This window comes from Phoxinus phoxinus (genome assembly GCF_949152265.1).
Source record: "Phoxinus phoxinus genome assembly, chromosome: 6".
NCBI classification, from domain to species: domain Eukaryota; kingdom Metazoa; phylum Chordata; class Actinopteri; order Cypriniformes; family Leuciscidae; genus Phoxinus; species Phoxinus phoxinus.
Window position 1 is genome coordinate 43091417 of NC_136881.1, and position 13951 is coordinate 43105367.

A 13951-nucleotide genomic window follows, 5' to 3' on the forward strand; every position below is an offset into this window, starting at 1 on the left:
ACACATACAGTAACGGAAATCAAGTTAGCCTATGGTGCAGTTAACATGACAAATCTTACATCGTGGTCATCAATTGAACAATTTAACTTTTACCATAGAGAAAACATAAACATGAATTCACGTTCGTAGCTGCACCACAGGAATTCAAGCTTGTTTTTGATTAAGAAAACGACGGAGAAAGTTTGCTGTAAACACGATATCTGAAGCCTGTAGAGGTCGCTGTGGCGCACTTCAGTCCGCCGGTAAAGCCACTGAAGAAGAGGAAGCCTGGCGCGCTGAAACTGAGGTATGTTTTGAACTGTTTGTGTGATTGATGATTTTCTGTCTGTAGTGTTTTAATGACCTTTAAATGAAGTACTTCTTCGCATTTATCATAAAAAACGAATTCGCCATGATTTTACCACAGTAACCATAGTTTTGCTTTCGTATTTGTAATAATAAATAATAGTATGACGTTAGTTGTTAACACACATTTACCTTTCCTTCTTACTACAGCTCTGTGTTTTAACTGTGATATTTGTAATAAAACCATAGTTAACATGTTTAATTTTCAATGCTGAAACGAGTACAAGTATGTATCACATTATCATTTTTAATTTCTGAAATCTGTTTAAATACAGCAGCCACATTTAAGTTTTAGATAATGATAATGTATTATAATGATATTCTTACGGTAATGAATTAAACATAAATACGCCTAAACATATGTTTATTTTATATCTGTAATTAATATCTTCCTGTGTATATTGAAGTTCGTTATTCGAATACAATTCGAATATTAAGAAAAATAATGATATTCGAACGAATATTAGGCAGCCTTTAATATTCGAACCTGTTTTAGGCGAGTATTTCAGAGTAAACTCTGTGAAAACTAATGGAAAACCCGAAAGTAAAACTAATTTTCTAAATAAATATTGCGATACGTTGTGCTACTGTATTGATATAATTGTGTGCGCAAAATATCGCGATACTGAACAGAATAATTTTTTTCCCACACCACTAGTTGAAAGTGGCTCAATTATGATCGTAAGGCAATTGTACTCTTTTTTTCCATTGTTGGATGGTTATCTTTGGGATTTTAAGTATTATTTAATCAAGAAAGAGCCATGGTCTTCCTTTCACACAATGATTGATTTTCATTTAAAATAATAATGATATTCGAACGAATATTAGGCAGCCTTTATGAACCAGTTATGGGCATAATTTTTTGTAAATGAAATGGTCCGAAATTTTAGGATGAGCAAGCCAACCTTTGATATGTTGTGTCACGTGTGTCCACATTCCTCAACTACGACGACACAACGTTTCGTCGGGCCATTCCCTCTCTTTGCAGATGCGCGTCGGCCCGCCGGGGTTCCTCTCGTCATTAAACCGCGGAGACGCAAATGCCTCAGAAAATGACAGTCATGTTTACATGACAGGCGCATTATGAACGAGGCCTGAAACCGATTTCGAAATATCCTGAATGCATGCATTTTTTTCCTGTTTACATGTTAACACATCCCGCAAAAAAATCGTAATTGGGTCTCATATGCACCCTCATCGGGCCAAGGACATCAATGTTGTTCATTTGCAGTTTGCACATTATTCTCTTTGATATAATTACTCAGTTTACTTTTATGTTGTGTATTGTTTTATTTATATTTATTTGTATTTAAATGTTTGAGGTACTTTTTGTTATTTAAAAAGTTATTAAAGTTACTGAGTGGACAACACTGAAGTTTGTTTATCTTTTTAACCAGTGTCTCTTGTGCAATTAAAATATCGTGATAATACCGTATACTGTGATAAAAGCTCAATCAATTAATCGCAGCATGAAAATTTGATACCGCACATGCCTAGTAGGATTGCTTGTTTTGAATAGGTCTACCAAATAGGGCCTACCTTTATTTATTTTGTCTTTTCAGTACTTAGCCTGACTGGCTTATTTTTATTTATTTTTGATAAGAACAGTGGATAAAACCTGTCAAAAGCATACTGTTTGTGTTTAATCCAGGGTCTGATTTTTTTATTTAAAAAACAGTCGTGACAGTGTGTTTTTCTTCTGAAAACATCATTGCCTGCCTATTAACATTGATTGATACACTGCCCTCTGGTGGACAGAACATATACAACTTAAATTTCATACCAATATAGGTCTTACTGAAGGCATTTAATGTTCAAAATATTATTATTAATAAATATTTTAATATATTTGAATATTAATAAACAAACTAACTTCGAATATAATTTTTGGGCAAAAGTCAAAGCTGTAGTCCACGTTACAACTTAGATTGATATAAATGTGGATAAATGTGTCTTGTAATAATGATGATGTTTGTCTTCAGATGTTGACCATGAGAGCACAGATGGATGTGATCTGCTGTAAATCAGTAGGAACGGATCTGTCCATGCTGGATATTGAGGATTTCATCACTGAAATCTGTCAGCTGAAGAAAGAGGTGGCGTCACTGGAGGCAAAGCTGAGAGAAAGAGGAGACAAACCCAACAGAGAGGTTTGAGCAGCTCATCATTTCATCCTTCAGCTCAATCAAACCAAAGTTGTGTTAGCTTCTCGCTTCTTATGCGCATCTCAATCAAACCAAAGTTGTGTTAGCTTCTCACTTCTGATGCACATCTCAAATTAAGTTAACAGCAAAATATGCAAACAAATCACCAGTATAACCGCTAGAGATAACTGAGTAATGAGGCTAATATCAACAGGTTGTTGTTTATTTGTGTTGATCTATGATGTGTTTGTCAGGATCTGGAGAAGGTTTCAGTGTGTGTGACTGATGGGACAGAAGCTCAGGATTCAGTCTGGAGATCCAGAGACACACAGGACTCAGAGCTCAGCCTCAATTTACTGTGTTATACTAAAGCTCAGGATCATGGATCCGCTGATCAAACCTCTGACTGTAACGCTGGAGAACAGCAGATGAAGATGTGCTCCGTCCAACTGGAGGACTGCAGGAACCTGATCGAGAGACGAGGAGAAGAAACCACAGCAGAGGAACAACAACAGAGCCATGAGGAGGAGGAGGATGAAGATCAGAATGAGGATGATGAAGGAAATGATGAAAATGAGGATGAGAATAATCGAAGTGATGACGATGATGATATTATTCCTTCAGGTATGTTTCTACCACTCAGCAAAAACCCCAGTATTAAATGTACACTGCTCAGTGTTTATATGAGTCCACACTCAGAGTGTTATAAGTAACACGTACATGGTTATTTTGAAAAACGGAGACATTTCCTTTCGTTCACACGCAAACGTAGAATTCGCCTCTGAAAATGATTCTTTCCAAAAACTCCAGCCAGAGTGGAGATTTTGGAAAACTTTGTTTGCACGTTTGCATATAAACTGAGAAAAACGGGTTTGTGTAAACTAACACTTTTCTGAAAACTGACAGGTGTGCACGATGTTATTTTTGAAAATGGAGAGGCGTGAAATGTCCGTTTATGAAAATAGCCGTCCACGTGTAAACGTAGCCTGAAGCAGTGTTAAAGTTAATGAGATAATTAAGTGATTACTTGAGTGATGATTAAGCATTATTGAAGACACCTGATGTTATCAAGCAGATGTTATTCGGAACAGGGCACGGTTTGCATGAAAAATCGCTAATGTGAACGCTGTCATGCGGAGCCGGGTGCGCACTGGGGTCCCGAACCCGAGACTACCTGGGGGAGGTGGTCTGAGTTCGGTTGCTCCCAAACCGTGCCGCGGTTCGCGTGAATGTGAAAGCAACACGGACTCGGGTGCGCGCTTGTTCAGGAAGTAAAGTATCCTGCGCATGCGTTTTAGCTGATTATTATGTATTCAGTTAAATAAAACACATGTGAGGGATGGTAGTGTTGATGATTTACCTTGGATAAGACGATTGAGAGTGAGCCTGCAGTGTATTCTCGCATAGAAATGTGCCATAAACTCAAGCAAGAGACCAAAAGTTTAATAAACTCTCTGGGTGCCACAAATCAAAACTCATTCATGGCTCCCATTATGCATTGCTGCATGAATAAATAATGAGCGTAATTGTCTAAATTTTTTTTATTCTTATTATTTTATTTTATTTCTGCTGTTTTCATGTGACTTTTTAGTAGCTTGTTTTCTAATGTTTAGAGTTGGTCTATTTATCTGAATATCCTGTTTGTCACCATTGCTGAGATTCATACGCTGATTATTGATGTCTGTGAGTGCCAGGGTAAGAGATTATTATGTTAAAATATAACCAACAAAATCTAAAGTAAAAAATGTAAGGGGTGATCTGAAGGAAATGAGCCAGTAGAGGGCGATACTGACTTCCTTTATATAGCTGTCACCCCACTTCCTCTTTGAGCACATGGACATGGTGGAAGCCATTTGAATGGTAGTTGAGGCCTAAGGGCAGTGATGGCCTTGACTGGGTTTTTGATACGTGGACTGTGTGCGTGCATCAAGTTAGCCACACACCTTGATCCACATGTTGAGCCATCAAATAAAAGCAACTAAAGGAACTTTGTGCATTCTCATCGATGCCCCACAGTGATTATTATTTAACCAGTTCTTAAGAAACTTCAAAACAAATGGTCCTTCGAGCCGGAGCTGGATAATTGCTGTGGATCAAGATGGCACATGCATCAAGGGGTTGTGATCACCAACCAGTTGATGTGGTGTTGGCAACTTCAAATTCAGCGGAAGCATTATCTTTTAAATGTACTTCACAACCTAGGGAGGTATCAGAAGAGAATTCTCCTCTACCAGTATAACAGACAGTAGCCGTCGAAGAAGAATGGCAGCTGCCACCCCCTCCGATAATAGTTGATCATAAAGAGTTGCGTCCTTCTAAAGAAAGAGCTTGATATGATGGAAGATCTTCGAGATTGCATTTGCAGTCTTGAAATGAGGTTACCAGTTTCATTTACCCCAAGTTATCAGGATACAGACTCTGATTATTGTAATTTACCTTACATGGTACCAAGTTGTCGACCAGTAAGACGAGATGTTAGGCCTCCACCAGTGCCTCCACGCAGATACCATAGTTTTTCGAATAACCAAGCTGGGGTACAAGAGATGACATATCGGGGACCCAAGCCGTCCATCCCTGATTTTACATCTGATGACCCAAGAGAGTTTGCTAGACTCAGGATTTCGTTGGAGAATATCCTTCCACAAGATGCCACAGAGCAATTTAAGTACCAGATTTTACTGGATCATTTGAAGTTTGAAGAGGCATTTTTGATAGCCTAGCTGATTCTTATTGTAATTCCTGTCGCCCTTACTCAGATACAATGGCTTCCCTTATTCAACATTATGGTCATCCCTATCAGCTTGCTCTGCGTCGAATTGCTGGATTAATGGATGGACCTGTTGTCCAGAATGGTGATTCTACTGGATTCTGCAAATTCACATTGAGAGTACAAGCATTGGTTGGTATGTTAGAGCAACTGGGTGATGAAGGCCATGTCAAACTTTATTGTGGGTCATATCTAGCTAAGTTAGCAAACAAGCTACCATGTGACTTTCGAGCTAACTTTAGACTATATATCTACCCCTTGAAGAGAGGAGTACCTGATACGAGATTTTGCAGATGCAAGAGGAAGTGTTCGAGTGTTCAGATGAGCCATGGAAAGGAGGTACCAAGCAAAGAGAGCATCAGAGTTTTAAGATGAAGAGTAAGTCAACGACTGTGCTTCTTGGTTCTGCTTACAACACTTCTGAGCAGAAATCAATGCCTCAACCACAAGGGAAGTCGAACGCGTGTTGCTCCTACTGTTGCAATAATATGCATTTCTTGGATCAATGTGCCAACTTCATTAAGCTTACTACGGTGCAGAAGAGGGATTGGGTAAAGTCCAATAACTGCTGTTGGAAATGCGGATTTTGACATCAAACTGCCCAGTGTCGTCTGAGAATTACCTGTGACATCTGCAAAGGTAAACATGTTTAAGCATTGCATAAAGTAAATCTTAAGCCTGCAGAGAGCTTAACTACAGCAACTTGTGGTCTAGTAAGTTCTACTTCAACTGACATTCTTTACCTTGATCGGAGAGCTGGATGTAGTCAAGTTTTGTTGAAAATCAGTAAAGTGCTCTTACTTATTGGTAGTCACACGCTGGAAACCTATGCTATATTGGATGAGGGTTCAGAGAGGATGATTCTCCTTCAAGAAGCAGCAGAGAAGTTAAAGTTCCAAGGTGATCCAGAAAAATTCACACTGAGAACCGTGAGACAGGATCTGCGAGTGCTGCAGGGCTCTTCGGTGGCTATCTGTCTGTCTTCCATTAACCAGCTAAATAAAGTTTACACAATCAGGAAAGCATTTACTGCAACTCAGTTAGGTTTGGCTGAACGTAACCAGACTTCAGCGTCAGTACAACCATCTGAGGAAATTGCCATTACCTCATGTCCATGAGCAAGACACCTAACCCCAGCTGCTCCCGACGAGCTGGATGGCGCCTTGCATGGCTGACACCGCCGTCAGTGTATGAATGAGTGGGTGAATGTGAGGCAATATGTAAAGCGCTTTGGTGGTCATTGGGTCTGTGAAAGCGCTATATTGAATGCAGTCCATTTACCATCCATTTACCATTTAAACAATGTCAGACCACTCATACTGATTGGGTCAGATAATCCACACTTAATAACTCCTGTCCAGCCAGTGAGACTAGGACTGCCTGGAGGTCCTGCGGCATTTAAGACAAAACTTGGATGGATGCTATAGGGTCCAGTCAAAGGTCTTCTACATACTGGTTATGCAACTTTGTGTTTTTTCACTTCAAATGTTTCTCCATCATCTGAAATCTACCATCAAGTAGAAAAGTTGTGGCAACTGGATGTATTGCCATACAAAAACTCGTTACCAGATCTAAGCAAGATCAATAGGCCATGAACCACCTGCAAACTAGAACAGTCAGGGTAGAGCTGGATGGAGTTCTGAGATATGCCACTCATTTACTGCGTGTAAAGAACATGCCCACTCTGTCAGCACCCCCTGAAGCAGTTCTGCCTAACCTTTGTAATACTGAGAAGCGTCTCATCAAACATTCAGAACGTGCTGCTGCTTATGCAGAGATTGACAAACTTGAGCATGCAGGATATGCAATCAAAGTTACCAGAGAAAAGGAATGCCCCAAAGAATCCTGGTTTATCCCTCATCATATGGTAACGCATAATGGAAAGAACAGAATTGTGTTTAATTGTTAATTTTCACATCAGGGACGCAATTTGAATGAGCTACTCTTACCAGGACCAAACCTGAGTTCATCCCTTTTGGGTATTCTGCTGTGTTTTAGAGAGCATTCTTTCGCTATGAGTAGCGATATGAAAGGGATGTTTCACCAGGTGAGGCTGTTACCAGCAGATAAGCCAATCTTGAGATTCTTGTGGCGTGATCTTCTGAGAGAAACCCAACCCAGTGTATACGAGTGGTAAGTACTTCCCTTTGACACAATTTGTTCCTCATGTTGTGCCACTTGTGCACTGCAGCAGCATGTCATTGAACAAGGTGTCCAGCAGCACTTCTACGTTGACAATTGGTTACAGAGCTTTCCTTCAATTGAGATAGCCCAAGCTCTTGTGGACAAAATGAGGGAGCTACTTGCTGAGGTTTTGAGCTAAGACAGTGGGCTAGTAATGCTGCAGGTATCATTCATCATCTGCCGAAGGAAGTATTATCTCAGAGTGGTGAAGACTGGCTTAATCAGAGTGATATTGATCCTCAAGAACCAGCTTTAGGGCTTCGGTGGCTGTGTCAATCAGATACTTGGATGTTCAAGTCTTACACACAAAAATCATCCCCTATCACTGTGAGAAATATTTACAGAATGATCGACATTTTATATGACCCTCTTGGATCACTCCTTTTTCTACCAGGGCAAAAATAATCGTGCAGCAGTTGTGGAACAAAAAGCGAGAATGGGATGACCCTCTACTCCCTGGTGACCTCTTAGAAGCTTGGAAGATATGGGAAAGGGAGCTCCAACACTTGAATGAGATCAGACTTCCCCGGTGTCACGTGAGTTCTGAGATGGACCAAACTGATTGTGTGCAAGAAATTCACATATTTTGTGACGCTTCAGAGCGTGCCTATGGATGTGTGGGATACTTGCGGACAGAAGGTCCACTTAAACGGGTGAAGGTAGCATTCTTAACCCCACGGTCACGAGTTGCACCAAAAAAGCAGCTATCAATGCCAAGATTGGAATTATGTGCAGCACTGACAGGAGCCCAACTTGCTCACCTGTTAAAGAATAAGCTCACTATCAAGATATATGGAATTCATTTATGGACAGACTCTACAACTATGCTGACTTGGATTCAGTCATTTCAAGGTATTTGTTGGAAACCGAATTGCAAAAATTCAAGAACTGACTGACTCCTAAGATTGGCATTATGTAGTTTCATTGAATAATCCAGCAGATTATGTTACAAGAGGACGGACCCTCAGGATCTTAGGGAAGAATGTAGGTGGTTCAAAGGTCCCCCTTTCCTGAATTTGTCGCCAGAATACTGACCAAGAAATCCTTCAGCTTTAATAAACGATGACACCGAAGAACTGCGCAAACCAATAACTTGTCTAAATGTAACTGCAGTCTCATGCCATTCAATTCCAGAACCTTCACAAGCTGACAGCTTCAAGGATCTAGTTTATGCTACCCAAAATCCCTTCATGAGGCGGCCTCCATAGAGAATCAAAGTCCTTCTGCTGAGGAGTATCAGCAGATGGAATTAATGATTTTAAGATCTGCATAAGGAGTCGTTTGGCAACATTAGCCCCAGAATTTGATACGGTAATGCAAGTAATTAGAGTGGGAGGCAGACTGTGCAATTGCAATCAGTTGGAATCAGAGACAGTTCATCCAATAGTTTTGGATTCAAAACATCCAGTTACCAAGCTGCTTATTCAACAATATGACAGTAACTTAAAACATCCTGGTGCAAAATGTTTATTTGCAGAGTTGAGGAGGAAATACTGGATTCTCAGAGGAAGAGATTCTGTGAGAAAGGAACAACGTAGCTGTGCAGAGTGTCAAAAATGAGAGCTCAACCAATATCTCCACGAATGGCAGATTTACCTCCAGCACATTTACGTTTACATCAACCACCCTTCTCTACAGGGATGGATTGTTTTGGGCCACTTATTGTCAAATTGGGCAGAAGAAACTAGAAAAGATGGGGAATACTGTTTAAGTGTTTAACCACAAGAGCTGTACATATTGAAGTTCTAACTAGCCTTGATATTGATTATTTCAAGATGTCTTAAATACGTTTTATCTCCCGAAGGGGAAAGGCTGCCGAATTGTTCTTTGATCAAGGAACAAATTTTAAAGGGGGAGAACGAGAACTTACAGATCCATTCAATGCTTTGCACCCAGATCTGAAAGCCAAATTTTGATGAGTAGCAGATCAAATTTGTCTTTAATCCATCTCATGCAACACACATTGGAGGCTCTTGGGAGAGGGAGATTCGGTCCATTAAAACTGCTCTAAACGTTACCTAGAATTCACAGAATGTAACGCAAAAACTTTTGACCACCGTCCTTGTGGAGATTGAGGGGGTTCTAAATTCTAAACATTTTGGTCATGTGTCCACTGATGTGGCCGATCCTGATCCTGTCTCCCCAAACCTTCTTCTGATGGGGCGGCAAGACCCTTCACTTCCGCAGGCCATGTATCATGAGTGTGAATTACTCAGACGATGAAGATGGAGGACCTATCAAATCCTTGCTGATAGGTTTTGGTTACAGTTCATAAGAAATTACCTCCCAATTACAAACCAGGGCAAAATGGCAAAATGACACTGATGCACTCCAGTTAAATGCCGTTGTCCTAGTGGTGGACCACCAGTTGCCTAGAGCACTTTGGCCTGTAGGTCATATCATTAAGTTGATTCATGGTAAAGATGGAAGAATACGCACAGCAGAAGTAAGAGTGAAAGACAGAACATATCTCCGACCAATTAGTCGGATGATACGCCTCCCTGCTGTCCCTAACGGTAATGCCTAGTTTAACGCTATTGAAAATTTATGGGACAAATTTGGGGGCAGCTGTTCTGAAGGAAATGAGCCAGTTGAGGGCGATACTGACTGTTCCTTTAAATAGCTGTCATTCCACTTCCTCTTTGAGCACATGGACATGGGGGAAGCCAGAGTCCTGCATGGGTCCATTTTTGGAGACCCGCACCCGCCCGTGCCCGCAAAGTTCAGCACCAGATCCGACCCGTCACCCGTGATATCAAAATTAAATCCGCACCCGCCCAGACCCGTTAATATTTGGCCCGTTACGTGACCCGTGCCCGCTATAAATCACACACGCTAAAATCATTCCAATTAAAGTGCTTTATTTTTTATCTCGCACCTCTCTCAACATCACAATATGAATGGGCTAATGAAACAGGCTAAAGTGCACTTTGTTTTGCGCTATTCAAGTAGCCTACATCACATCGTTCAGCACCTTAATAGGCTATGGAACCTGATAACGCGCAAATAGACCTATGAAAAAAAAAATAACAAGAAAAAAAGACAACCTATCTGAGCCTGTCGCTCACAAACAATAGCTTATACCTATGTATTTACTTTCCCTTAAGGTTACTGTGCAGGAAAAGGATATCGTCCATCATCCATAGCTACTCCTGTCTCCTGCAACGCTCCAACTAGGCTATGAGAAGCATCAACGAAAGTCGCACTGTCGCAGTGGTGACGTGATGGGTCCAAAGGTCATATCGTTGTTGCGTATGTCTGCAATGGTAATTTAGACACAAATATTGCACATATTTTTCATCCGCTACTACCCGCCCGCAAGGAGTTAATTATCCGCCCGCATCCCCGCCCGTGAATTTTAGGAATGTCACACAATCCACCTGTTTTAGACACTTTTACGCGGGTACCCGCGGGTGCCCGACCCGTTGCAGGACTCTGGTGGAAGCCATTTGAATGGTAGTTGAGGCCTAAGGGCAGTGATGGCCTTGACTGGGTTTTTGATACTTGGACTGTGTGCGTGCATCAAGTTAGCCACACACCTTGATCCACATGTTGAGCCATCAAATAAAAGCAACTAAAGGAACTTTGTGCATTCTCATTGATGCCCCATAGTGATTATTATTTAACCAGTTCTTAAGAATCTTCAAAACAAGGGCCAAGCGCCCAACTAAAGCACACACTGATCATCATAATGGGGAATAATGGGGATCATCATAATCATTAAAATGTGTGCTTTTCTCCTTCAGTGATTCTTGTTAACATTAGGTGTCTTCAAACATCAATCATCAATCAATTACTCACTTAAATATCTAATTAACTTCAGAGTTACTTATAACACACTGAGGGGCTGTTAACACGACACCGTTTTCAAATAAAAACGAAAAACTTTTGCCTTGCCACTCATTTACACGACAACGGTGTTTTGGGGCCTGAAAACGCAACTTTTGAAAACGAGTTTCAAAGTGCACGTTTTTGAAAGCGGTCTCTTGTGTAAACAGCAAACACTTGAATCTCTGCAGACAATGACATCACGCACATGCGTATTACGTGTTCAATCTATAGTGTTTCATCGCCATCTAGTGGCCTGGCAGCAGAATACAGTGTGTTCAGTCGTTTTCGCGGATCCGTGTGAATGGGGATCGTTTTGACAATGGTGTCGTCTGTACGTGGAAACCTCAAAGGAAAAACTTCTCCATTTTAAGCATATCGTTGTTGTGTAAACGTACCCTAAGTGTGGACTCATATAAACTCTGAGCAGTGTTGATTTTACACTGAGGATTTTGCTGTACATTTATTATCTTTTGTTATGGCAAATCATAGTAAGAATTTGGGTAAAAATTTAGTTGTGTTCATAAATCAGCAGGTGCAGATATCAGTTACTGTGAACCGATGTGTTGAAAACACTGTATCATGAGCTGCATCACCATTTCAAATTTATCTTGATAATTTTTTAAGCTCTAGGAGTTATAGAAAAATATAGACAGATATTATAGATTCTCATGATGGTAAGGGCATGATTCCTTAAATCTATTTGTGTTCATTTTAAGTTAGACATTTCCATTTCTTTTTTCAGATGTGAATGGATGTTCATCTACTGATGAAGAAACAACTTCGACATCTAAAGATCAGCTGAAGGTCAAGAGTTTCGCTTGTGTAACCTGTGGGAAAACATTAAGCTCACTGGGATATTTAGCGAGACATGAGAGAACACACACAGAACAGAAAGACTTCTCCTGCAAGAGATGCAACATCAGCTTTACAACCTTAGAAGAGAAGAGACATCATTCAAAAGAGCACACGAAGAAGGCTTTTCACTGTGAACAGTGCGGGAAGGATTTTCTCACCACTCCATCTAATATGACACTTCATATGAAGACACACAGCGAAAAGACTTTCCACTGCAGTGAGTGCGACAAGTATTTCCGCTCCAAACAACATCTTTTAAGTCATAAGAGAATCCACACTGGCGAAAAGACTTTCCACTGCAGCGAGTGCGACAAGTATTTCAGCACCAAAGGGAATCTTGATGCTCATAAGCGAATCCACACGGGCGAAAGGCCGTACAAGTGTCCTCACTGCGAGAAGAGTTACAACCACGGATCCCATTTAAAGAAGCATGTGCGCGTTCACACCAACGAGAGGCCGTACCAGTGCAGCGAATGTGGGAAAACCTTTACAAACTCAAGTTCTCTAAAGTCACACCAGAAAATACACTCTGAGGAGAAACCGTATCAGTGTTCACACTGCGATAAACGATTCCGTCACAAATCTTATTGGATTTGCCATGAGAGGACTCACCGGAGAGAAACCGTACCTGTGCTCCTACTGCGGGAAGAGCTTCTTTAGTCCGGCTCATTTTGGAGTTCATCGGAGAGTTCACACTGGAGAAAGACCGTATCACTGTAGCGTTTGTGCGAAGAGTTTCAGTAAACATGGTACCTTAAAAAATCACCAAAGGATTCATTCATAGAAAGATCGTTCAAGTGTTCTCAGTGTGACAAGACGTTTGCTCGGTTAGACGTCCTGAAGACTCATGAGCGAGTTCATACAGGAGAGAAGCCTTACCACTGCTCCATCTGCGACGAGAGATTCACTTATTTAGGGGGTTTCCAGACTCACCAGAAGAAACACACTAAAGATCAAACTGCTCCTGAATTATCATAGTGTCTTTTCATCAGTAAATCTGGATAAGACTCATTGAGCTCATCCTGAAACTGCACATTCAGCTCTTTCTGCCAGTAGGGGGCAGTGTCACATTTAGCTTGTGGATTGAGAGAGTAAAGATGAATTGAACCAAACTCTGTATATGAAGTTGTGATGGACAATGATTGTATATTAAACTTGAGAGATTGAACTTGATGTTAAAAATGAGTTCCTGGATTTCATAACGCTGTTAAACATGTTTCAAGTGTTATAAAGTGGCTCTAGCATGATTAAGGCATTACAACTTTGTTCCATTTTTGGATTTAATGGATTTAAATTTTTAATTTAATTAAAAAAATTAGTTTTATTTAATCACGAAAGAGCCATGGTGTTTTTTTTTTAATTTCAAGTGTTTTATCCGTCAATGGGGAGAGAGAAAGAAAAGAGTTAGTTACCTCTAGCCTTTTGAATACAAGCCTAATAAAAGCCCTTTAAAAAATGCACTTGAAATACAAGTGAAGATTATCCTGCTGAACAAGATAAGAATGATTAACTTTAGTTCATCGCAGAACTTATTTTAGAAAATAATCTGAAACATCATGTAAAAACCCCACTGACTTTTTGTGATGATATCATCATACAGCACCTACAGGCATTACATGAATTACAATATTGGGAGGAGGGATGTTAATACAAATAAATTAGTCAAAAAAACAAATGGTTTTTAAAATACATCAACAAAATTCATATAAATATATCAAGAGACAGGGGTTAGACATCTGCACCCAATAATTACAGAGCAATAAAAATATTAAATTTGGGTTAAGGGTTATGCATAGAGTACATAGTGAGCATACACTTTTGTGAA

General features: G+C 40.3%; 1 protein-coding gene across 1 annotated transcript; it reads left to right on the forward strand.

The window, feature by feature from the left end:
• Nucleotides 1–199: 199 nt before the first annotated feature.
• On the forward strand, nt 200–13745 carry LOC307001034 (uncharacterized protein). Its single transcript, XM_079617133.1, has 4 exons — nt 200–286; nt 2328–2495; nt 2744–3113; nt 12014–13745. Exons 2-4 carry the CDS (start codon nt 2328–2330, stop codon nt 12784–12786), a joined length of 1311 nt encoding a protein of 436 aa, XP_079473259.1. The 5' UTR covers nt 200–286; the 3' UTR covers nt 12787–13745.
• The last annotated feature ends 206 nt before the right edge of the window (nt 13746–13951 follow it).

Bases quoted from the DNA above. Each gene is read 5' to 3' on its own strand.
- LOC307001034 (XM_079617133.1), top strand. From the start codon at position 2,328: ATGTTGACCATGAGAGCACAGATGGATGTGATCTGCTGTAAATCAGTA. The intron at 2,496-2,743 runs GTTTGAGCAGCT...TGTGTTTGTCAG, and splicing joins GAGACAAACCCAACAGAGAG to GATCTGGAGAAGGTTTCAGT. The intron at 3,114-12,013 runs GTATGTTTCTAC...TTCTTTTTTCAG, and splicing joins TGATGATATTATTCCTTCAG to ATGTGAATGGATGTTCATCT.